Source organism: Bufo bufo, chromosome 5, assembly GCF_905171765.1.
Source record: "Bufo bufo chromosome 5, aBufBuf1.1, whole genome shotgun sequence".
Classification (NCBI taxonomy): Eukaryota; Metazoa; Chordata; class Amphibia; order Anura; family Bufonidae; genus Bufo; species Bufo bufo.
In genome coordinates, this window is record NC_053393.1 from 77,319,351 (window position 1) to 77,344,458 (window position 25,108).

The 25,108-nt window shown below is 46.3% G+C and overlaps 1 protein-coding gene across 1 annotated transcript; it reads left to right on the plus strand.

Moving 5' to 3' along the window:
• Positions 1–1,534: 1,534 nt before the first annotated feature.
• Positions 1,535–23,614, plus strand: ANKRD46 (ankyrin repeat domain 46). The gene is made up of 4 exons (XM_040432606.1): positions 1,535–1,686; positions 4,719–5,046; positions 6,987–7,220; positions 22,762–23,614. Exons 2-4 carry the CDS (start codon positions 4,736–4,738, stop codon positions 22,976–22,978), a joined length of 762 nt encoding a protein of 253 aa, XP_040288540.1. The 5' UTR covers positions 1,535–1,686; positions 4,719–4,735; the 3' UTR covers positions 22,979–23,614.
• Positions 23,615–25,108: the final 1,494 nt, after the last annotated feature.

The following is a 25,108-nucleotide window of genomic DNA, read 5'->3' on the forward strand; positions in this document are numbered from 1 at the left end:
TGTGTGTGTAAAATATACAGGGCAGGGCTGTGTGTGTAAAATATACAGGGCAGAGCTGTGTGTGTAAAATATACAGTGCAGAGCTGTGTGTGTAAAATATACAGTGCAGAGCTGTGTGTGTAAAATATACAGGGCAGAGCTGTGTGTGTAAAATATACAGTGCAGAGCTGTGTGTGTAAAATATACAGTGCAGAGCCGTGTGTGTAAAATATACAGGGCAGAGCCGTGTGTGTAAAATATACAGGGCAGGGCCGTGCGTGTAAAATATACAGGGCAGAGCTGTGTGTGTAAAATATACAGGGCAGAGCTGTGTGTGTAAAATATACAGTGCAGAGCTGTGTGTGTAAAATATACAGTGCAGAGCTGTGTGTGTAAAATATACAGTGTAGAGCTGTGTGTGTAAAATATACAGTGCAGAGCTGTGTGTAGAGTATACAGTGCAGAGCTGTGTGTGTAAAATATACAGTGCAGAGCTGTGTGTGTAAAATATACAGTGTAGAGCTGTGTGTGTAAAATATACAGTGCAGAGCTGTGTGTAGAGTATACAGTGCAGAGCTGTGTGTGTAAAATATACAGCGCAGAGCCGTGTGTGTAAAATATACAGTGCAGAGCCGTGTGTGTAAAATATACAGTGCAGAGCCGTGTGTGTAAAATATACAGGGCAGAGCCGTGTGTGTAAAATATACAGCGCAGAGCCGTGTGTGTAAAATATACAGTGCAGAGCCGTGTGTGTAAAATATACAGTGCAGAGCCGTGTGTGTAAAATATACAGGGCAGAGCTATGTGTGTAAAATATACAGGGCAGAGCTGCGTGTGTGTAAAATATATAGTGCAGGGCTGTGTGTAGAGTATACAGTGCAGAGCTGTGTGTGTAAAATATACAGGGCAGGGCTGTGCGTGTAAAATATACAGGGCAGAGCTGTGTGTGTAAAATATACAGTGTAGAGCTGTGTGTGTAAAATATACAGTGCAGAGCCGTGTGTGTAAAATATACAGTGCAGAGCCGTGTGTGTAAAATATACAGGGCAGAGCTATGTGTGTAAAATATACAGGGCAGAGCTGCGTGTGTGTAAAATATATAGTGCAGGGCTGTGTGTAGAGTATACAGTGCAGAGCTGTGTGTGTAAAATATACAGGGCAGGGCTGTGCGTGTAAAATATACAGTGTAGAGCTGTGTGTGTAAAATATACAGTGCAGAGCCGTGTGTGTAAAATATACAGTGCAGAGCTGTGTGTAGAGTATACAGGGCAGAGCTGTGTGTGTAAAATATACAGTGCAGAGCTGTGTGTAGAGTATACAGGGCAGAGCTGTGTGTGTAAAATATAGAGTGTAGATCTGTGTGGGTCAGGCGGCCCTGATTTTCCGTTTACAGCCTGAGGGGGGCGCACACCTCTATGAATTGCTCACAGAAGAAGCAGAAAATAGATAAATAGTCCTGGAGCCTAACTCCTCCCACACACGTGACTGATCACATGTCCATGACCTCGCTAAAATTACACTCCTTGTCAAAGCCCTTCCTTCTGCTGTGTCTCTGCCCCGTGTAGCTGTAATGCCCGGTGGCGGCCGCTGGGTGTCGCTATTCCTTTGATCATACGGATCTTGTCGCTGCTCTTCCTCGCCAGCGGTCAGCATACAATAACATCATAGATACCAGCGGCCGAGGACCGTGTGTTCCCCAGGGGGCCGGTAAGTGCACCTCGCTGTGTGTGTCACCGGGAGGTACTTGCATCATGGAGGCCGACCTTGGCCTTTCCTGGAGCGCTGCTTCCGCTGCTGAACCGGGATGTGGGTCGGCAAGCAGCTCTGGAGAGGGGGCGGCCTGGGCCTGGAGGCTGTGCCCGGGCTGCCCACGCTGTGCCCGGGCTGCCCACGCTGTGCCCGGGCTGCCCATGCTGTGCCCGGTCTGTCCACGCTGTGCCCGGGCTGCCCACGCTGTGCCCAGCCTGGCATCATGTGCAGTCTACCCGATCAGTGCCGCACTGATGTGCCACTCCAGCCATGGTATGCCTTTCTTCACTGTCAGGTTGGCATCAGTCAGTTACTGTGGTCAGGATGCCAAGTGGCACTGCCCGGTCCTCAGTTGTCATCATGGATGATAGATTGGGTAATGTCACACCAGAGTCTGTGCCCACAATACCGGGTTAGCAGAGCCCAAACAAAGCAGACACGGCCTTTTGTGTGCCAGTAGGTGCCCACCATTAGGACCTTTTGGGGTGGCACCACATCAGCCATTGAGCGGAGACAAGGTGATTGGATCCTCAGCTTTTCCTCCACAATGGCGTGCCTGCCAGGTCTTGTGCCACCCTTGTAGCCAGTATTGGAGGATGCCACCCTAGTACCCGGTCCTAACAGCATACCGCTGCCATTCAGTATTCTGTGTTGGTGGCTCCCATAGATTACATATTACTTTCAGATGCGAACATGATTTGGATAAGAAACTGCCGTCCGTTAAAATGTTTATCCCTCTCTTCTCCTGCAATAAATATTCAGATGTTGCTTTTTGGTGGCACTTGTTCATCCAGAGCTTCCTGGATTTTGAATAAAAAATGCAATGCAATGCAATGGAGCAGCACAACTAAAGGAAACAGCAAGGTGAAGATGGTGCCATGGAGGGACTGGGGCATCTGGGTGGCATGCAGTGAATACACACCATCGGAGTGCTGCTGCTGCTGCTTTTCTGAAGTGGTTCTTGAATAGAAGGTCCTGACTAATGTCTGATTGTTGGGACCCCCCACCAGTCACTAGAATAGGGTCCTGAGCCCCCCAGTTTCTCCTTACCGCACGAGCACAGTGAGGAGGTGGTTGAGTCCCGGCTGTGACCGTCGGCCCCATAGACTCTGAATTGGGTGGCAGCCTGCAGGACCACCCCTCTGTTTAACCTCCTCCTCCCCGCTGTAGTGGTGGGGACATATAAATGTCATTTGTGAGGGATCTGGGCCGGTCACACCTTCCGGTGTTTACCTGTGAAGTGCTGGTTGTGACTCTTATCTTCACTTAGATAAGAAGACGGGTTAGAGGGCAGGGCAGGGCTGAGCTGCGCCTAGGTCATGTGACCGGTGAACGCGAGATCATTGGCCAAGGCAAAGCCGGACAGGCCACGGCGCTGCCGCGAGCTCTGGTGCCTTCTCAAACCGATGATCAGCGGGGGTCCCGGGTGTCAGACCCCACCGATTATATACTGATGACCTATCCAGAGGCAGGATAGGGCATCAGTATGAACTCTGAGGATGCAACATGTGCTTTAGCCCCGGTAAATACTGGTGTCTGAGGCAGCGGGGATGGTGTCAAGTCTATAGGCGCTAGCACCTGTGCCAGGTATTGTACACCAGAGATCAGCCACCTTCGGCACTCCGGCTGCTGTGAAACTACAACTCCCAGCATGCACACTTACTCAGCTATTCTTGTAACTCCCCTAGAAGTGAATGAAGCATTCTGGGAGTTGTAGTTTCAGAACAGCTGGAGTTCGCTGATCCCTGTTCTACACCTTACTGGGGATGAGCGAAACTTCTGTTTTAGAAGTTCGCTCTCCGCAGAATTGCGTTATGGATCCTTAGCGTTATCCATAACGCAATTCTGCGGTAACCGGAACCCGAACGTGAACTTCTAAAACAGAAGTGCGCTCCTCCCTACACCTTACCCCACCTCTGCACCCTTGCTATTTGGGGTTTTACGGCTTTACATTTAATACTGGGTTTCTGTCCGTTTTTATTTCTATTCCAATAAACTCTCTAGTTTTTTTTTATTTCATTTTTTTATTATTATTTTCATAAGACTGCATTCAGACGGCCATATCCGTTTTGCTTTCTGCCTAATGCAGATACCGGCCGTGTGCATCCAGCACTTTCACAGACAAAACGGACAGGAGTGAGGCATGTTCTAAAATCCACAGCGCACAGAGCGCGCACAGATGAAGTCTGGGTGCTGTCCACGTTTTTTTGTGCTGCCACAGAAATGAATGGGTCTGTGTGCGATAAACAGAAAATGCTGATCGGATGCATACCGGAAATACGGTTGTGTGAAGGAGGCCTAAGGCTGTGAATCATTACAGAAATGTAGGCACAAAGCAGCCGGCCCCTTTAATTCTGTATTATGTGTTTCATGGGAAATTGGTATTGTGCTTTGTAATGCATTGGCAGAAGTCGTGTTTGGGGAGCGGCTGGGGTGCAGATCTGTCGTTTGTTACCTGCCTGCGGTCTACTAAGGGCAGCAAACCAAACCAGCCTGGTCTTTAGGGGAGCGTTCACATGCTGACTCTATAATTTGCGGTCCCTGGAGATGGTCAGGACTGCAGAACCCATAAAGCTCCTTGCTTGCAGTGATTGATGTGTCCGTTTCCCTGATGATTAGAGTGGGGGATCAGGACTTACCCCTTTAATTTGGACCTCATCATAAGAGCTCATTCAGACGGCCGTATGCTGTCCGCAAAAATGCGGATCCATTTTTTTGCGGATTAAATGCTGTCCCATTCACTTTTATGGGGCCCTTTTCTTCCATTGCACGGCTCAGCAAAAAAATTAGCAAAAAAATTAAACATGAAGTCTATGGATCAGCAAAAAAACGGAATGCAATCCGTTGTTTTTTTTTTGCAGACATGCTGAACTGTCCGCATTTTTGCGGACAGCATGCGGCCGTCTGAATGAGCCCTAACTATGATTATGCAGATTTGTATTGTATTTGTCCCTCATTGATCCCCTGGTTTTCTCTCTTCCTAATTCCAGCACATCAAGATACAGACATGTCCTACGTCTTTGTGAACGATTCATCCCAGACCAACGTTCCCCTGCTGCAGGCCTGCATTGATGGGGACTTCACCTACTCCAAGCGCCTTCTAGAAAGCGGATTCGATCCCAATATCCGGGACAGCCGGGGCCGCACGGGACTTCATCTGGCTGCAGCCAGAGGCAACGTAGACATCTGCCAACTACTGCACAAATTTGGAGCAGATCTCCTCGCCACCGACTATCAGGGGAACACTGCCCTGCACCTGTGCGGCCACGTGGACACCATACAGTTCCTGGTCTCCAATGGCCTCAAAATTGATATTTGGTGAGTTGACAGCATCCAGGGGCATGAGCTCCGATATCTTTCCTGCTACCAATGAAGAACGTGCATGTAGGATCGCGTGTTCTATCACATGATACATGATCAGACCTACTGCTTGGATAGAGACCGACTAGCAGGCTGCACTACTACAAGCAGTCATTGGAAGGTTTCATGGCCCAGATCTCCTCTGTAGGTTACCGCTACACACACATTCCCTGCAGGAGCATCCATAGCCAAGATGCAATAAAATAAAAAAAAGCACACACAGACTGGTTTCTGACAGCTATTATATGACCACATTTCAATGCTCCCATTGTCTCATAGGTGCGGGTCCCAGATGCACCCACACCTACACAGAGAACAGAGCCCTGAAAGCGGTGGAGGGCGCACTGCGCATGTGCTGGCTCGGTTATTTCCGTCGGCCCCTATAGAAATGAATGGGAGCAGTGGCCACGCAAGCGCAGTGCGCTCCCATTCACTTCTATGGGCAGAGTGCTCGCTGGTGGCCGGGAAATCCTTCCCCGCTCGGTTCTTGATATAGGTGTGGGTCCCAGTGGTGGGACCCTCACCTATGAGACAATGAGGACATATCCTACCGATATGCCCCCATTGTCTCAGATGGGAATACCCCTTTAATACTGATGACTGATCCTCAAGGTCATATGGTAGGGGTCTGATTCCCGGGACCCCCGACGGTCAGCTGTTTATAGAGGCCGTGGCACTCCATGGGCACCGTGGCCTCTTCCTAGGCCATGTAACGTCACCGTATGTCGGTCACATGACCTGGTTTCAGCTTAGCCACATTCAAGTCAATGATTTAAAATTATTTCTAAAAAGGCTCAGAATTGAATCCAAGAAGTAAGGCTACTTTCACACTAGCGTTCTGCTGTCCGCTCGTGAGCTCCGTTTGAGGGGGCTCACGAGCGGAGCAGAACGCTTCCGTCCAGCCCTGATGCAGTCTGAATGGATGCTTGCAGCGTTCGGGTGTCCGCCTGGCCGTGCGGAGGCGAGCGGATCCGTCCAGACTTACAATGTAAGTCAATGGGAACGGATCCGCTTGAAGATGACACCATATGGCTCAATCTTCAAGCGGATCCGTCCCCCATTGACTTTACATTGAAAGTCTGAACGGATCAGCTCAGGCTACTTTCGCTCTTAGAAATTTTTCTAAGTTATTAATGCAGACGGATCCGTACTGAACGGAGCCTCCGTCTGCATTAATATGATCGGATCCGATCAAGCGCAAGTGTGAAAGTAGCCTAACTCTCCCTTTACCGATTCACTGCCGCTCTCATTCTGACGCTTCCCGGGTCCTCTGCTGGTCTCCTAGCTATGAGTGGTCCTGTTTCCTGTTTTGAAAGGACCCAGGAAGTAGAAACTGGTGGGGGACCCAGGTGGCGTTAGAAGACAGGCATTGGGGGATCAGGGAGGCAAGTATTACTTTTTTTTTAGCATTTTTTTTTATTATTATCATGATTACTTATTTTACACCATTTTCAGGCAGGAACATTTTAATTGGATGGACAACACCGTTCAAATAAGTCCATCTGAATCGGGCTGAAGCTGGATTGAGACTTGATCTTTTTCTGCGTTTCTGCACTGCTTGCACATTCAGGTGTTACAGAAATGTCAATGAAATTTGTGGAAATATAATCTTTTTTTAACAACAACAAAAAAGCAACTGTATTTGGGGCAAAAGGGCAACAAAATCTGACTCTTTATCATGTCCTCATCCTGTGCTTTGTGCTAACACAGTTGGCCAGAAGTAGAGGACGGATTGAAGGTAATATGACTGCAGGATCTGACTACAGAGTTTGTTGTCTGTTACCATGGAGACACAGTTTGCATAGTAGCTGTAAAAACAAAATGGTAGTAAATTGTTAATTAACACCTATTGCATTTTTTTTTTTTTAACACATTCTATAATTCTCATGTTCTTCCAGCAATCACCAAGGCGCTACCCCACTTGTTCTGGCAAAGCGCAGGGGGGTGAATAAAGAGGTTATCCGCATGTTAGAATCCTTGGAGGAACAAGAGGTGAAGGGCTTCAACAGGGGCACTCACTCCAAGATGGAAACCATGCAAACTGTCGAAAGTGAACGGTACGTCCAGTGCTCTGAGCTGCTGATGGAAAAGGGGCACAGCACTCTGTCGGAAGGATCCACTGAGGAAGATTGGTATGTTGGGAGCAGTTTCTATTCCTTCATAATAATTGTCTCTTCTCTAACTTCTGCCTTTGCTCCTCAGTGTTAACGTGTCATCAGAAGAGCCTGAAATGATGTCACCATGTGGTAATCAAAAGAGCACAGCATTTAATTAATACTATTAGCACAGAAACCTAAACGGCATTTGATGAGGGGTTAATAGAACAAGTACGAATCCAACCCTATTATAAGCACAGGTAAAAGTAGGCAGTACAGGGGACAAAAATGTGGAATTAAGGGGTAATTGAATACACAGTGAAAAGTTGAAATAGGGCCACCAAGGAGATATTAATCACCACAATCCAATACAAAAAAAAAGAAATACGACAGTTATACTTTAAAAAAGCACTCCCCAAAAATGTTTATTCTCTGACCTGTTAGAAAGGTACAAAATGTAATCTTACTAGTGACTGTATTTGTGAGTTATAACCTCCCTTCTGATCCTCAGCTGTGTCATGTGACCAGGACAGGAGGTCAGTTACTTTTTCTATTCATTCCTATGAGACTGACATTGAGGCTCCCATAGGAATACATAGAGAAACTGACTTCCAGTCCACACATAAGCTACTATGTTGTTTGGAAAGCCAGAGTGCTGGTCACATGACACAGCTGAGGATCAGAAGGGAGGTTCTAACAAATACAGTCACTGGTAATAAGAATACCTTCACTACAGTTTACATCCTGTACCTTTCTAACAAGCAGAGAATAAACATTTTTGGTGGGGGTGCTTCTTTAAAGGGATTTTGCACAAATTACATATTGATGACCTATCCTCAATGTCCTCAATATCTAATCAACAGGGGTCTAACTCTCAACACCTCCGCCGATCAGCTGTTTGAAGAGGCCGGAGCACTTTTCGTAGCTTACCAGGTGCATGTTGTATAGTGGCTGTGCTTGGGGTTGCAGCTCAATCCCTTTCCCGTGAATGCCTAAAGTCCATGGATGTGACTTCACCGGCCAAGTCAGAGGCCGCAGCCCCTTCCAGCAACTGATCGGTGCGGGTGTTGGGAGTCAACCCTCCACCGATCAGCTGTTTGAAGAAGCCGGAGCACTTTTCGTAGCTTACCAGGTGCATGTTGTATAGTGGCTGTGCTTGGGGTTGCAGCTCAATCCCTTTCCCGTGAATGCCTAAAGTCCATGGATGTGACTTCACCGGCCAAGTCAGAGGCCGCAGCCCCTTCCAGCAACTGATCGGTGCGGGTGTTGGGAGTCAACCCTCCACCGATCAGCTGTTTGAAGAAGCCGGAGCACTTTTCGTAGCTTACCAGGTGCATGTTGTATAGTGGCTGTGCTTGGGGTTGCAGCTCAATCCCTTTCCCGTGAATGCCTAAAGTCCATGGATGTGACTTCACCGGCCAAGTCAGAGGCCGCAGCCCCTTCCAGCAACTGATCGGTGCGGGTGTTGGGAGTCAACCCTCCACCGATCAGATACTGAAGATCTATTCTGAGGATAGACCATCAAGATGCCCCAGAAAACCCCCTTTAGATCTGTCTACAGCGACATGTGAATACAGGTTTACCTCTCCCTTATGGATCAACTCTTGGGGAATGCTTTTCATTTTCTGTTGCAAGCTTGAGCCCTCACTACTACTTACTGAACACAGAATAGTTATCTCAAAGGGATATTCCCATCCTAACAAGAGGTGACCTGTCACAGGCATAGGCCATCACTTCATGATCAGTGGGGCACCATCTGATCCCGGGAATGAAGGAAGCTTCGTCCCCCTCCCAGAGGACGGGCGCGCCACTCTGCAGGGGGCAGTTATGAAGAATCATAAGTAGTCCTTCCCATTGTACAGGATCCCAGCAATGTGTCATCATTCCTAGTGGAGAACGTTTAATTACAGGGAAACAGGAATTTTACATACACAGCGGCACCAAGCTAAAAGTGACGCCGGCAACAAACATCATGGAGGGAATTGTCATGTAGGCAATTCCTTACGGTATTTTTTATTTTTTTGTTGTAAACTGGAGCAGAGTTTACTGCACATGAACCGAGAGCCAGGGGTATGAAGGAAGTAGGGAGAATTGTCTTCTAAGAGGTCCTCAATCCATGTACTGTGATACATCATGAAATCGCAATATCTACTTTTCCCCCACACCACAGGAAATCTTTAAAGTGACCCTCTGGTTCAAGAAAAAACATTCTTTTTAACTGGGGAATGGACAGAACACTTACCTGGTGACCATCTAGCTGCAGATCCATCACTTCCTGGGCTCCTCTTCTGCCCTCCAAGATGTCCACACCGTTTCTCAGACTGTCGGATGCTTGCCGTGCGTTTGGTAGTCCAAGACCATTCCTGCGGTCCTTGGATTGGCTAGCACTGCTCACGTGATCAAGGCTGGACAAGTAAGAATTGTCTTGGCCTACCGATGTACCGTGTAAGAAGTGGCGCGGACATCTTGGATGACCGAATAGGACCCCAAGAATTGATGGATCTGCAACTTTTTCTGATGAAAAGGAGGGCATTGGTAAGTGACAGTTCATTCCCCAGTTAATGTGCTTTTTTTATTTTTTCTTGACCCGGACGGTGACTTTGACCACATGAGACGAATTCTTACTTGGTATTCACAGCAGTGAAAGCGACCTTTGCTTGTGGTATAACTGCGGTTACACATTAGCTCGTACGTGCCCATCTGATGCAATTCAGGTTCTGGTTTACTTCCTGTAGCTTTCTGTTTCAATCTATGTTCTGATTCATAACCGGCCGACAGGTGGAGCCAGAAATTCTGCCGCCGGTAATACAGTATAGATTCCGGGCAATCGCGTGCGTACAGTCGAATTACTTTTAAAATAGTCGTTACACGAGCCGTCAAATTCTTAGATATTCTGAGTTATAGAACTCTCAAAAAACCTATTAATAAGGGTTTATTTCTCAAAAAAAAAAAAAACGGATGACGTCCGTATGTCCATTGTAACGATGCCAATTCTTGTCCGCAAAACAGACAAGAATAGGACATGTTCTATCATTTTTGCGGGGTCACAAAACGGACATACAGATTTTTTGTGGAAATGAAGGTGTCCGTATCTGATCCGCAAAAAAATGCAGATCGGATGTGGACCAAAAATACGGTTGTATAAATGAGACCTGATGTAAACATAGTACAGTGACTGTGCCACTGTCAGATCCTGAACTAGTTTTGTCCCTGCACATCCGCTGCCAAGAGGTAGGGTGTTTGCCATCAGTCCTTTTTTTGGACTACAGTCCTACTGTGATTGCAGGAGGACACCAATTGGTTGGGGCATGTACTGTCAAGCATTTATTTTTTATTTTGCTGTGTTCCAAATCGCAGCTAATCCCACACACCTTGCAGTGTTGCCATCCATAGTGCTGTATGACTAAGCCATAGCCTTCTGCCGGAGGTATACATCCTGAAATACTCTCTATGTATACCTCCGACAGACATCTTTGAAATGATGTGAATGTAGTCAGTGCTGTAAGGCCTCCTGCACATGATTATGTATTTGCAGTCCACAAATTGCAGATAACGTCCGTTTTGCATCTGCATTTTTTGCGGACCCATTGACTTCACTGGGTCAGTGTTCTGCATTTTGCGGGCACGTATAGGACATGTTCTATCTTTTTGCAGAATGGACATACGGTTGCAGAAAGCGCACAAATCATCCGTGAGGTTTCTGCTACCATATGTCTGCCAAACGTGGACCATGGACCATCAAATAGCAGACAGCACACAGATCGCATCCATATTTTGCAGATCTGTGATTTGCAGACCACAAAACGGACACGGTCGTGTGCATGAGGACTTAAAGTGGATAACTTTATTTCACTTTGTATTTGGTCTTCTGGTAAAAAAAAAAAAGGGTTTTGTTAACCACCTCAGCCCCCAGTGCTTAAACACCCTGAAAGACCAGGCCACTTTTTACACTTCTGACCTACACTACTTTCACCGTTTATTGCTCGGTCATGCAACTTACCACCCAAATGAATTTTACCTCCTTTTCTTCTCACTAATAGAGCTTTCATTTGGTGGTATTTCATTGCTGCTGACAGTTTTACTTTTTTTGTTATTAATCGAAATTTAACGATTTTTTTGCAAAAAAAATGACATTTTTCACTTTCAGGTGTAAAATTTTGCAAAAAAAACGACATCCATATATAAATTTTTCTCTAAATTTATTGTTCTACATGTCTTTGATAAAAAAAAAATGTTTGGGTAAAAAAAAAATGGTTTGGGTAAAAGTTATAGCGTTTACAAACTATGGTACAAAAATGTGAATTTCCGCTTTTTGAAGCAGCTCTGACTTTCTGAGCACCTGTCATGTTTCCTGAGGTTCTACAATGGCCAGACAGTACAAACACCCCACAAATGACCCCATTTCGGAAAGTAGACACCCTAAGGTATTCGCTGATGGGCATAGTGAGTTCATAGAACTTTTTATTTTTTGTCACAAGTTAGCGGAAAATGATGATTTTTTTTTTTTTTTTTCTTACAAAGTCTCATATTCCACTAACTTGTGACAAAAAATAAAAAGTTCTATGAACTCACTATGCCCATCACGAAATACCTTGGGGTCTCTTCTTTCCAAAATGGGGTCACTTGTGGGGTAGTTATACTGCCCTGGCATTCTAGGGGCCCAAATGTGTGGTAAGGAGTTTGAAATCAAATTCTGTAAAAAATGACCTGTGAAATCCGAAAGGTGCTCTTTGGAATATGGGCCCCTTTGCCCACCTAGGCTGCAAAAAAGTGTCACACATCTGGTATCTCCGTACTCAGGAGAAGTTGAGGAATGTGTTTTGGGGTGTCATTTTACATATACCCATGCTGGGTGAGATAAATATCTTGGTCAAATGCCAACTTTGTATAAAAAAATGGGAAAAGTTGTCTTTTGCCAAGATATTTCTCTCACCCAGCATGGGTATATGTAAAATGACACCCCAAAACACATTGCCCAACTTCTCCTGAATACGGCGATACCAGATGTGTGACACTTTTTTGCAGCCTAGATGCGCAAAGGGGCCCACATTCCTTTTATGAGGGCATTTTTAGACATTTGGATCCCAGACTTCTTCTCACGCTTTAGGGCCCCTAAAATGCCAGGGCAGTATAAATACCCCACATGTGACCCCATTTTGGAAAGAAGACACCCCAAGGTATTCCGTGAGGGGCATATTGAGTCCATGAAAGATTGAAATTTTTGTCCCAAGTTAGCAGAAAGGGAGACTTTGTGAGAAAAAAATAAAGTCTCCCTTTCTGCTAACTTGGGACAAAAATTTCAATCTTTCATGGACTCAATATGCCCCTCACGGAATACCTTGGGGTGTCTTCTTTCCAAAATGGGGTCACATGTGGGGTATTTATACTGCCCTGGCATTCTAGGGGCCCTAAAGCGTGAGAAGAAGTCTGGAATATAAATGTCTAAAAAATTTTACGCATTTGGATTCCGTGAGGGGTATGGTGAGTTCATGTGAGATTTAATTTTTTGACACAAGTTAGTGGAATATGAGACTTTGTAAGAAAAAATAAATAAATTCCGCTAACTTGGGCCAAAAAAATGTCTGAATGGAGCCTTACAGGGGGGGGGGGGGGGGGATCAATGACAGGGGGGTGATCAATGACAGGGGGGTGATCAGGGAGTCTATATGGGGTGATCACCACAGTCATTGATCACGCCCCTGTAAGGCTCCATTCAGACGTCCGTATGCATTTTGCGGATCCGATCAGTCTATCAGTGGATCCGTAAAAATCATGCGGACATCTGAATGGAGCTTTACAGGGGGGTAATCAATGACAGGGGGGTGATCAGGGAGTCTATATGGGGTGATCACCACAGTCATTGATCACTCCCCTGTAAGGCTCCATTCAGACGTCCCTATGATTTTTACGGATCCGATCAGTCTATCAGTGGATCCGTAAAAATCATGCGGACATCTGAATGGAGCTTTACAGGGGGGTGATCAATGACAGGGGGGTAATCAATGACAGGGGGGTGATCAGGGAGTCTATATGGGGTGATCAGGGGCGAATAAGGGGTTAATAAGTGACAGGGGGGGAGTGTAGTGTGGTGCTTGGTGCTACATATTGCTGAGCTATCTGTGTCCTCTGGTGGTCGATCCAAACAAAGGGGACCACCAGAGGACCAGGTAGCAGGTATATTAGACGCTGTTATCAAAACAGCGTCTAATATACCTGTTAGGGGTTAAAAAAATCACATCTCCAGCCTGCCAGCGAACGATCGCCGCTGGCAGGCTGGAGATCCACTCGCTTACCTTCCGATCCTGTGAACGCGCGCGCCTGTGTGCGCGCGTTCACAGGAAATCTCGCGTCTCGCGAGAGGACGCGCCGGCGCGTCCAGGCGGAATGAATCAACCACCTCCAGGACGCGTCTGTGCGTACAGCGGTCCGGAGGTGGTTAATACACTGAACAAAAGTATAAACACAACACTTTCAGTTTTGCTCCCATTTTGCATGAGCTGAACTCAAAGACCTGAAACATTTTCCACGTACACAAAAGACCCATTACTCTCACATATTGTCCACAAATCTGTCTAAATCTGTGTTAGTGAGCACTTCTCCTTTGCCAAGATAATCCATCCCACCTCACAGGTGTGGCATATCAAGGTGCCGATTAGACAGCATGAATATTGCACAGGTGTGCCTTAGATTGCCCACAATAAAAGGCCACTCTGAAATGTGCAGTTTGATCACACAGCCACAGATGTCGCAACGTTTGAGGGAGCGTGCAATTGGCATGCTGACTGCAGGAATGTCTACCAGAGATGTTGCCTGTGCAATGAATATTTATTTCTCTACCATAAACCGTCTCCAAAGGCGTTTCAGAGAATTTGGCAGTACATCCAACCGGCCTCACAACCACAGACCACGTGTAACCACACCAGCCCAGGACCTCCACATCCAGCATGTTCACCTCCATGATCGTCTGAGACCAGCCACCTGGAGAGCTGCAGCAACAATCGGTTTGCATAACCAACGAATTTCTGCACAAACTGTCAGAAACCGTCTCAGGGAAGCTCATCCGCATGCTCCTCGTCCTCATCGGGGTCTGGACCTGACTGCAGTTCGTCGTCGTAACCGACTTAAGTGGGCAAATGCTCACATTCGATGGCGTCTGGCACGTTGGAGAGGCGTTCTGTTCACGGATGAGTCCCGGTTATCACTGTTCAGGGCAGATGGCAGACAGCGTGTTTGGCGTTGTGTGGGTGAGCGGTTTGCTAACGTCAACGTTGTGGATCGAGTGGCCCATGGTGGCGGTGGGGTTATGGTATGGGCAGGTGTATGTTATGGACAACGAACACAGGTGCATTTTATTGATGGCATTTTGAATGCACAGAGATACCGTGACGAGATCCTGAGGCCCATTGTTGTGCCATTCATCCACGACCATCACCTCATGTTGCAGCATGATAATGCACGGCCCCATATTGCAAGGATCTGTACACAATTCCTGGAAGCTGAACACATCCCAGTTCTTGCATGGCCGGCATACTCACCGGACATGTCACCCATTGAGCATGTTTGGGATGCTCTGGATCGGCGTATACGACAGCGTGTTCCAGTTCCTGCCAATATTCTCCAACTTCGCACAGAAGAGGAGTGGACCAACATTCCACAGGCCACAATCAACAACCTGATCAGCTCTATGCGACGGAGATGTGTTGCACTGCGTGAGGCAAATGGTGGCCACACCAGATACTGACTGGTTTTCTGACCCTCCCCCCAGTAAGGCAAAACTGTGCACATTTCAGAGTGGCCTTTTATTGTGGGAAGTCTAAGGCACACCTGTGCAATATTCATGCTGTCTAATCAGCACCTGGATATGCCACACCCGTGAGGTGGGATGGATTATCTCGGCAAAGGAGAAGTGCTCACTAACACAGATTTAGACAGATTTGTGAACAATATTTGAGATTAATGGGTCTTTTGTGTATGTAGAAAAGGTTTCAGATCTTTGAGTTCAGCTCATGCAAAATGGGAGCAAAACCGAAAGTGTTGTGTTTATATTTATGGTCAGTGTAGTTATCTCCCAGTCACTGCTAAGTGACTGAAGATGGGCACTGACTTATCTATACATTATATCAGTTAGATGAGAATTCAAATATTATTTAAAGGGGTTGTCTAACTTAAAGGGGTTCTTCCATTATTAATGTAAAAAATGGAAATCAGACATCATATAGTACATGGGAATCTCTATCTAACAAAGCTAGAACCAGCCCTGTACCTCACATGGATCCAGAGATCTCCCCATTCATTTATATCAAGCTGATGGCTCAGGGGGGGTCTATTCTGCCTCAGCTCAGGGGGGCGTGTCTCAGCTCTCCCTATCACAGCTCAGGAGGCAGTTGAAGGATGAAACTGAGCATGTGCGGCCAGCTTAATGAGCAGATCAAAGAAATAAGGAAAAAAAACAGCAGGTGGCGCTATACAGATACATTTTATTGAATAGCTCAGTGGCTATACTAAATTCTTAATTACATGCAATTACAAAAGTATTCAGATCCAGGAGCTGGTTTTAAAACTGTAGAATCGTTTTTTTTGTGGGACAACCCCTTTAAGCAAATAGCATTTATTATGTAGAGAAAGGTAATACAAGCCACTTACTAATGTACTGTTTGCTGGCTGGATGTGCAGCGCAGCTCAGTGGAGACCAGTGATCGATAGATGGATCAGTTCACATGACCAACAACTAGCAGCCAGGGATGCAGATAGACCTGTGTGAACCATTGGGTGACTGTTTTCAAAGGAGGGAAAGGGGGACAGATATTCTACATACATTATGTTTGTAAGTCACTTTAGTTATTTTCCAAAGGGTGCTGGAAACATCACATAAAGAGTGGGCAATCCCTTTAAGACACAGTAGTGAACCTGAGCTCTGATGACTCCGGAGATCCCAGGGTTGTGTCATCCCATGCTGTTCTCCAGAGTGGCCAGCAGATGGCTCTAGTTGCTCATAGTTCTCTGCCAGGGAGTGCTGTAAGTTCTGACATAGGTTGATGTGGGTGCCCTGATGTCACCGAAGACTCGCTCTCTATTAACCGCTTCATGAACGCAAGATTATGTGACCCGATATTCTGCACATATATCTATCATCAATCATATTACATATCTTCTGTAACCTCACCGAAACCACTGGTTATCTTACATGGGTAAGAACTGTTGGGTGACAACCACTACCAGTCATAATCGCCTAAGGGGTTGTCATCCCACTTTTTACAGACCCGGAATGGCCTATCAGTGTGTGCTGCTATGCAGAGTTTCACCCTCCGATCCTCTCTCTTTTACTAGATCATTTGGGGTCTGTTCACACTTTGCTTATGTTCCACACACGGTGCCTCTGAAATGAGCTGTGGGAAGATCAGAAGCGATTTCAGAAAATATTATATTAACAAAAGAGTAGTGGATGTATAACTACTACTACTAACTACCAGCAGAGGTGGTCGGAAAATCAGCAGTAAGTGACTGTAAACTGGCCTGGGATACACCTATAATGGCCGTCTGGATGGACCCGGTGGTCTTTTGCTGGTGTTTATCTTGTATGTTTCTGTTCGCAGAAGCCAAGCAGGTCCATGGACCCCCATGCTGTAGAGCAGGGATCAGCAACCTCCGGCTGTTCAGAAACTACAACTCCCAGAATGCTTCGTTCACTTCTGTGGGAGTAAGAAGAACAGCCGAGCATGTTTGCCTGCTGGGGGTTGTCGTTTCACAGCAGCTGGAGTAGAGCGTCCTTTTACACTAGGCCAATATATGTTGGAATACAGTTTAGGGGAACCGTGGTCTTCTGCACTCTTCTATACAGAGTGAAAAAACTTGGTCAATGGTCAATATATGCTTATACAGTGATCTACATTGGAGTGGTCTTGGGGACTCCCGATGTATACCTCCAAAGGTTAGATGTGAACACGGCCTTAGGACCCTATCAGACTGCCCAGTATTGGTACAGGACAAGCAGCGATAGGTGATAAACACTTTGATCGTCGCTCGTTTGCTGATACAAAGTGAACTGGGGAGGAATGATCACTACCGCAGTCGTTCCTCCCTCGTTCAGTTGTATTGATTGCCTCATCCAATGTGCTGCCCGATAATATCATGTCATTCATTCTGATGAAAGATGACCATCAGCCAATGAACGAATATTTGCTCATTTATCGGCTGCATGATTATACAGCCTGTTCCTCTGAACGGTTATTCATGATAATTGTACAGTCTAATAGGTTCTTAAAGGATGATCAGTGCGGGAGAGCTTAACATTATGGAAGGACACAAGTTGAATGTGTTCTCTCCATCTCCAGTGCATGAGGCCCACAGGTCAGCTTCTCACCTCTTACAATGTTATTTTGAATCTAGAGATGGATTCTGAAACTGTGGTATGGCTACACCATGGGGGTACAGGAGTGTCTGAAGAGGGTACTCACAGCACTACTAAACCCCCGTTCAGCAGGGTTGCCAACCGTCCAGCTATTTCTGGACAGCCTGTAAAAATAGGTAACTTTTTTCCTGTATCCCTGCAAAAAATAAAAAATAGGAGTCCATGATTTTTTGAGGTTGGTGATGAATTATTTTGTTGCAATTATTATCTTTTTACAGCTCGCAATATATGGCGGTGATGAGTTCCCATCAGTATACTGAGCTATAGACCTGAATTACTTATCTTTATCATTCATTATGGTTTTCCAATCTGTCCGTAAAATAAATATTGGCTGTGATAAGTTGTCTGGTTGGCCGCCCTGCCATTCAGCCATTTCTACCTTTGGGTGATTTTCAGTTCTCACTGATCTGTCAAGATGCTTTCTCATTATTGAGGAAATACTTCTGAAATCCAATTTTCCTATAGATCTATCGATAGATACTATTATATAGGGGGAGGTGCAACTCAGATCCACAGCCCCTTTATTCTAAAGCCTGTATTACACTCCCCATGGTGTGGAGGAGATCGCTGCATATAATAGCGAGCAGGTGATTGACAAGAGGAAACGGAGTCGCCTGACACATCGGACTGTGTAATACAGCCTTAAGACTTGGCGGGGGTCTGAGCCCCTTGGATCACCAGCAGTGCCTGACATGGACTGTTCTTCCATATGATGGAAGACATTCTGGTAGTCCCTCTGCTGGCAGTCTGGCTTCTGCATGTGTGTATATGTTACAAGATGTATCTGATGATATATATATATATATATATATATATATATATATCATCTATCCATATCTTGTGTCGTGGTAGCAGGACCTCCCACCTGCGGGAACATTGTGTTCTCTTCAAAGAATTATGCTTTGAACTTTCGGATTACTGGCTGCACTTTACTGAAAACCTTCTTGGCAGGAAGCGTCAGGACGTGGTTTACAGGAAAGAATAACAATGCGCATAGAGGCAAAGCACGCCGTTGTATGAGCACGCTTGTCATATGACAGTATAGAGTGTCATCTTAAAGGTCCATTGTCCTCTTCTGTTGTGCATCTGATTGCAATATCCACCCTCCCTGGCCACCATGTTCGAAGGCACGTGACAGCTATTCTCAATCCTATAACTCAGGATTATGTACTGCATCATTCATACCACCCTGTGGTTCAGATCATACAGCATTATATATATACATATACACACAGACACATGCAAATGCTGAAAACATGGTTAAGGGTCCGGATCCGCAAAACACGGACACAGGCAGTGTGCGTTTCGCATTTTGCGGACCGCACATCGCCAGCACTATAATAGAATATTCCTAATCTTGTCCGCAATTGCGGACAAGAATAGGACATGTTCTGTTTTGTTTTTTTTCAGGAATGGAAATGCGGACCCGGCAATGTAAAATCTATCTATATGGTACTTTCATTAGAAGTACTAAGCAGATGGGTTGAAGTGCAAGATCTAAATAGGGGACGCACAATAGAGTTAAGTCTTTTAGTGTAGGTCCCATCTGTTAAAAGCTAACTTGTTGTTGGTAGATGGGCCTGGTACATTTTTGATAAAAATGTGCGCAAGGAGCTTCTAATTTTCACGAAACTGTGCGCAAGATACTTCTAATATATATATTGTGAGGGATTATCTTTTTTTCAGGGGTCATTCTCACAATTATCTTCACAACAGCCGGATTGCAGGTCCAGACGCAGCAACAAAACATAAATTAAACAAAATGAACACCTGTCCGTCTTGGCACTTGCTAATACAAAAACACAAGCCCTGACTCGCCTAGATCGAGCGCTGCTCACACGTGGAACTTAAATGCGGCTTTCTCCAGCCATACAGTCACAGCGTCCCTCAACGTCCCGGCTAGCACCTAGCCCCGTGGCCCCTCAGCCAGCCCGGCGGAGACCACTCGTACAGAGCCTACAGCAGGATTCTCTCTCCCCTGACTGACAGTCTGGGCTGGGCTCTTATACCAGACGGATTGTGGCACCTGGTGCTGCCTCAGACCTGATGACTGACGGGGAAGACATGGAAACTCCTGCCATAAATCTCCCCTAGCAGCTATGAGGCCTGTCACTGGTAGCTTTATTCGTAGAGGCCGTAATTTGAAGGGCGGACTTGTCCATAGCTTTTTTCAAACCCCACACTCGGGCAGCTAGTTTGAGGGCTCAATAGCAGGCACATTCCGTTGCGGTGGCTGTATCGCATGTAACTCCATTAAAACAGCGAAGGTGTTTGTCAGTACAGTCACACACAAGTCCTACAGTATCAAATCCTTTGTGAACTGTAGGTCGTCCGGACTGGTATATCTGGTCACCTGTAAATGCGGATTGCAATACGTGGGTAAAACGATCCGCAAATTCCGCTGCAGGATTGGGGAACACCTTAATGACATTAGAAAGGAGGCGGACACCCCAATCCCACGTCATGTCCATGCACTGCATGCAGGTGATGTCCGTGTGGTCACCCTCCAGGGGGTAGAAGTGGTCAGACCATCCCCCAGGGGAGGTAATCTCAACCAAAGGGTTCTCCAGAAGGAGGCCCAATGGACATTTAGGCTGGGCACTGTCCGACCCCAGGGTTTGAATGATTACATTTCATTTGCCTGCTTTATTGAATAGCCATTATGCAGCCCTCCCTTTGAATAGAGGAGTTCTCTTGGCTAAAAGGGTCTGGCTGGTCATTTTCATATAGCTATGTTGGACAGTGTTCCTTTCCTTCCAATATTTGTCCCGTTGGCACCATTTATTTTTTAGCCTCTGTTTGCAGCAGTTGACCCCTGGGAAAAATTTCCTTGGGGTTGCTCCTGCTGTACAAGCATACACTCTGTTATTTTGATTAATTATGCAGTGGTTTGCACTCTCTATATCATTTATCAGTGTTACTTTCTCTATTTTCATATTGATGTTGTCACATTGTTGCGCTTAGCACCTGCAGGTTTTAGGCTATGTTCACACTTGCGGCAGGACGGATCCGACATGCTGTTCACCATGTCGGATCCGTCCTGCGGCTATTTCGCTGTGCTGCCGGACCGCCGCTCCGTCCCCATTGACTATAATGGGGACGGGGGCGGAGCTCCGGCGGTGCACGGCGATAGCCGCCAGACTAAAAAGCCTGACATGCAGTAATTTTAGTCCGGCGGCCTTTCGCCGTGCTGCGCCGGAGCTCCGCCCCCGTCCCCATTATAGTCAATGGGGACGGAGCGGCGGTCCGGCGGCACAGCGAAATAGCCGCAGGACGGATCCGACATGGTGAACAGCATGTCGGATCCGTCCTGCCGCAAGTGTGAAAGTACCCTTATACAGCTACTTGCCAGCTTTCCTGGTAGGTTCTGTTTTTAGCGCATACACAATTGTCACTGTTCATATTTATTAGGGTCTTTGTCATCAGGGCCCCTTTGACTATAGCCACAGCCACAGGTGGCTTTTTACTTATCCCCCACTTATTGGTCCCTTCCTTCCTTTCCTGGCAGGTATCTGTATCAAAAAATATCCATCCCTTTCTACTTCTATTTACTTGGGGCAGATGCATTTTCTAGGCATGGGGGCAGTGCTGCCGGGCGGGCTCTCTGCTATTACGCCACCTTCTGAGCAGCGCTACTGGCTCGTGCTTCCTCGTTAGCCCCTCCCCTTTCTCGGTGGCGGAGCTTAGTCTCCTGAGTAGCGTTGCCCGCTCGCATGTCGGTAGCCCCACCCCTCTGGGGGTGGAGCTTAGCCTTTAAAAAACGGCGAGCGGAGCGGCCGCTTTACGGCCATTCCAGCGCCGGAGGGCGGTCACACACACCTTTAGTGTGGCAGCTGCACCTACTAGCTTCCTAACCTACCAGCGCATTCTGTGTACTCCTGATGATTTGCCACCAATGAAACACATCGAGTATGACGCGTTAGATGTAGGTTATCAGTTCCTAATAGGCAGCTCAGGGTGTGTTTACTAGCGTTCGGCTGTGCTGCACTGCACCTGGGCTTTTAAGGTGCATGTATGCCGCACATGCTCTGCTAGGTTACTGGCTCACATTAGGCTACTTGGGGCTTTGGTTGCCCCCAAACCAGTGAGCCTGCACACCCTGCTCTTGGGGTGATATTCAGCGGTCTGGCAGTGACACCCGATTACGAATGTTCGGCTGGAACATCTGGATGTAACGTTTTTTGCCTTCTGGACTGCTGCAATATCCCCTTTTAGTTTCCAGCTAATTGCCCAAGTTGGGATATTTGCACCTGATCTGATTTATTCAAGACTTATATACCTACAGATGGTGTTCATCTTGGAATTCGTATTAGTTACCTTTTAGGCCCGATCCTGGAGACCTGCTCAGTGTGATGGCTGCTCACAGCATTATAATGACTTCTGATGCTGTCAGCTCCTGTTGGACTCATGACATTATGTGAGTACCGTCTGGTAGACCAGCTGTCTGGCATGAACTCATAGCATCATAAATCCTTATGATGCTGTGAGTTCACGTTAGAGGAGCAGCCTTCTGTCTGGTAAATGCAGCCATTGCACAGCGTGTGTTTGTTGGACCAAACATTCTTGTGTAAAATGGCCTTAAAGGGATTGTCCAGTCAATCCATGTGCTTTCCACATCCGTATGTCCGGTCCGAAAGAGATAGAACATGTCCTATTCTTGGCCACAAATGCAGACCATGGGCCCATTGAAGTCCAAGGTTCTGCAAAAAAAAAAAAAGAAAAAAAAATGATGCCGCACGGATATCATCTGTATTTTGCAGACCCGTGTTTTGCCCACGGCAAAATTAATAGGGTTGTGTGAATGTACACTTATTAGTATTATTTTACACCATGCCAGGTTATTTAAAATGAATCAGCCAGACAATGCCTTTAAGGTCTGGTAGATCTAACAAAAGCCGCAAATGGGAGGTGATATGCAGAATAAATAGTAGGGATCATGGGGGGCAGACCTATATCTGGACTATCCCGTTAGTACAGTCAGCCTCTCTTCGGCCCAAAATGACCTTTTATAGTGATCAATTACGTGGCCATGAGATAGAATATAGGGGGAGTGTCCCTTTAACTTTTTGTATGACCTATTACAGAGAATTCCAGTCTCCAAGCCTAGGCTTTCTAATGGACTGCAGATGTGTTCTTAGATGTGCATTGACGTGTCCTCTTTTCTTACAGTGCTATGGAAAGTCATTCCCTCTTGAATCCAAACCTTCAACAGGGAGAGGGAGTCCTCTCCAGCTTCCGCACCACTTGGCAGGAATTTGTGGAGGACCTTGGCTTTTGGAGAGTCCTTCTCCTCCTCATTGTTATTGCCCTACTTTCTCTAGGCATTGCATACTATGTCAGCGGGGTGCTGCCATTTGTGGAAAATCAGCCAGAACTAGTTCACTAGGAGAAGAGCAAAGCTTGCTTGATGCTTTCCGGCGCAGCGCTGATGGTGGGTGCTGTGCTTCTGGACCAAACCACTTACTGTCACCCCCTCCTTCTCATTACATGATGGGACATTCTCAGAAGGTGGGAAGGTTTCACCATATTAAAGGACATTGGACATACAGACGACGTGCCCTATTTTACGTGATGTAGTAGATGGAGGACTCTTAAACAAACTCTTGCTACTGGTTTTCTAGTCATGTGGAAAATAACGACCTCTTTTGGCGATGGCTAGGACAGCCTTGAAGAAGAGCAAGATTCTCGACTTATGGTTCCATCTGACCGGTGACTGGAGTTGGCCGTCATTACCATTTCATCCCTTCCCTATCCTCCTTGGTCTGAGAACCTGAAGTGTTACAAGTTATTCATTTTGATGTCTTCGTTTCTTAGTAGCGTTCGGTTTTCTTTCTTGTATCACATCGTAGCATTTAGGGTAAATGGTTGGATTGTGATATTCCGAAACTGTAATTAAAGCCTTTACAATACATTACACATCATCGGACAATTCTAGTTAAAAGTGGAAAAAAATTCCTACCATAAGTTTAACATACAGGATTATTGCCGTAGTCCCGTCCCCGCCCCCCGAGATATTTTAACTGATGACCTATTTGACTCTCCCCCATTCATTTCAGTGGGGCTGAGCTGCGCCCAGGCCATGTGACCAATAAACGTGATGTCACATGGCCTAGGGAAAGCTGAGAGAAGGCCGTTGCGCTACTGTGGGCGCCAGTGCCTTCTCGTATAGATAATCGGTAGGGGTATTGGATGTCGGACCCCCACCAATCAGATACTGATGACCTATCCACAGGTAATATTGTGTCACTGATGGGTCATGTTTAAGGCTCTTGAATGGGTCAGACATAGACTTACAGGGTAGCCGCCTGTAGAGGGCATGAGCGAGACCGTTTTCTTCCTTCTGGAGGAGAGCTAACTTGCATACCTGTAAGACTTCCTTCACGAGCTGGTATCGCCCCAAAAAGAATCGGGATCACCGAGAGCTACATTTCCTATAACTTAAACGGGGCATTCCAGGAATTTAATATTGATGGTCTATACTCAGGATAGGCCATCTATATCTGATTGGCCGAGTAACACCGCTCCATTCACTGTGTAACTGTATCTCTGCATCCATTGAAGTGAATGGGAGCAGGGTGGCAGTTATCAGCTCCATTCACTACACAATGGATGGAGCTGTGAAGTTCCAAAGTTACTTGGGAACAACTGATCGGTGTCAGATCCCTGCCAATCAGATATTGATGACCTATCCTGAGGATACCTTGTTCCTTATATGATGTTGGCACAGTTACCCATTACCAACCCAGCCTCCGCTCAATGGGCCCTCACTGTCTAAACCAGGGCCCATAGATGCCTCTAAAAACAAAAATAGTACTCCATCGAGGTGTATGAGAAGTCGCACAGCTTCCCTATGGCTGTGTAATTGGGGTCTGTGGGCAGTCAACAACATGTTGTTCCCCTCTCCTCAGGGGGGCGCCATAAGAGGAGGGATATATATTTATATATGATATAGCATAATGTGGTTATGTACGGCGATACGACATGAGTTCTAGTTGGAACAGTATTTTTTAAAGCAAGCATTGCACTAGGAAATCATTTGGATATCTGTAAGTTATGGTCCCTGTATCACAAGTGCATCCTAAGGAGGGGGAAATCATAAAATACTGTTCAAATAAAGTGCAGCCTCTTTATTAAGCTGCCACTTTGTGCTCTGTAGAGATCGAGTCTCAGCAGTTGTCTCTTGATCATCACAGGCAGGATTACAATGGTAGATAACACCTATATATAGATATTGATATCCAACATTCATAATAGGTGATGTCACATCTTAACCGTTTCCTCCCTGCACGGGTCACAGAGCATGCCCACTCTCCCAGAGAATTCAGTGGACATCTCCAGATTGCAGGTTCTCATGATCCATAAGGCTGCTGTAAAATGTATTCTGGAGGCTGTTAACAAAAGCTCAGGCAAGATACAGAATAATCATGTACGGAAGGTAGTACAGAAATAAAAATAAAAAAATGTATTAGTTAATCAAAATACAAGATACATTCCCTTAAAATGGATGAAAACCCAA

What these genes read in the sequence shown, in the direction of transcription:
- ANKRD46 (XM_040432606.1), top strand. Translation starts at nt 4,736, where the DNA reads ATGTCCTACGTCTTTGTGAACGATTCATCCCAGACCAACGTTCCCCTG. An exon ending in GGCCTCAAAATTGATATTTG is followed by an intron (nt 5,047 to 6,986) that starts GTGAGTTGACAG and finishes ATGTTCTTCCAG; the next exon opens with CAATCACCAAGGCGCTACCC. An exon ending in GGATCCACTGAGGAAGATTG is followed by an intron (nt 7,221 to 22,761) that starts GTATGTTGGGAG and finishes CTTTTCTTACAG; the next exon opens with TGCTATGGAAAGTCATTCCC.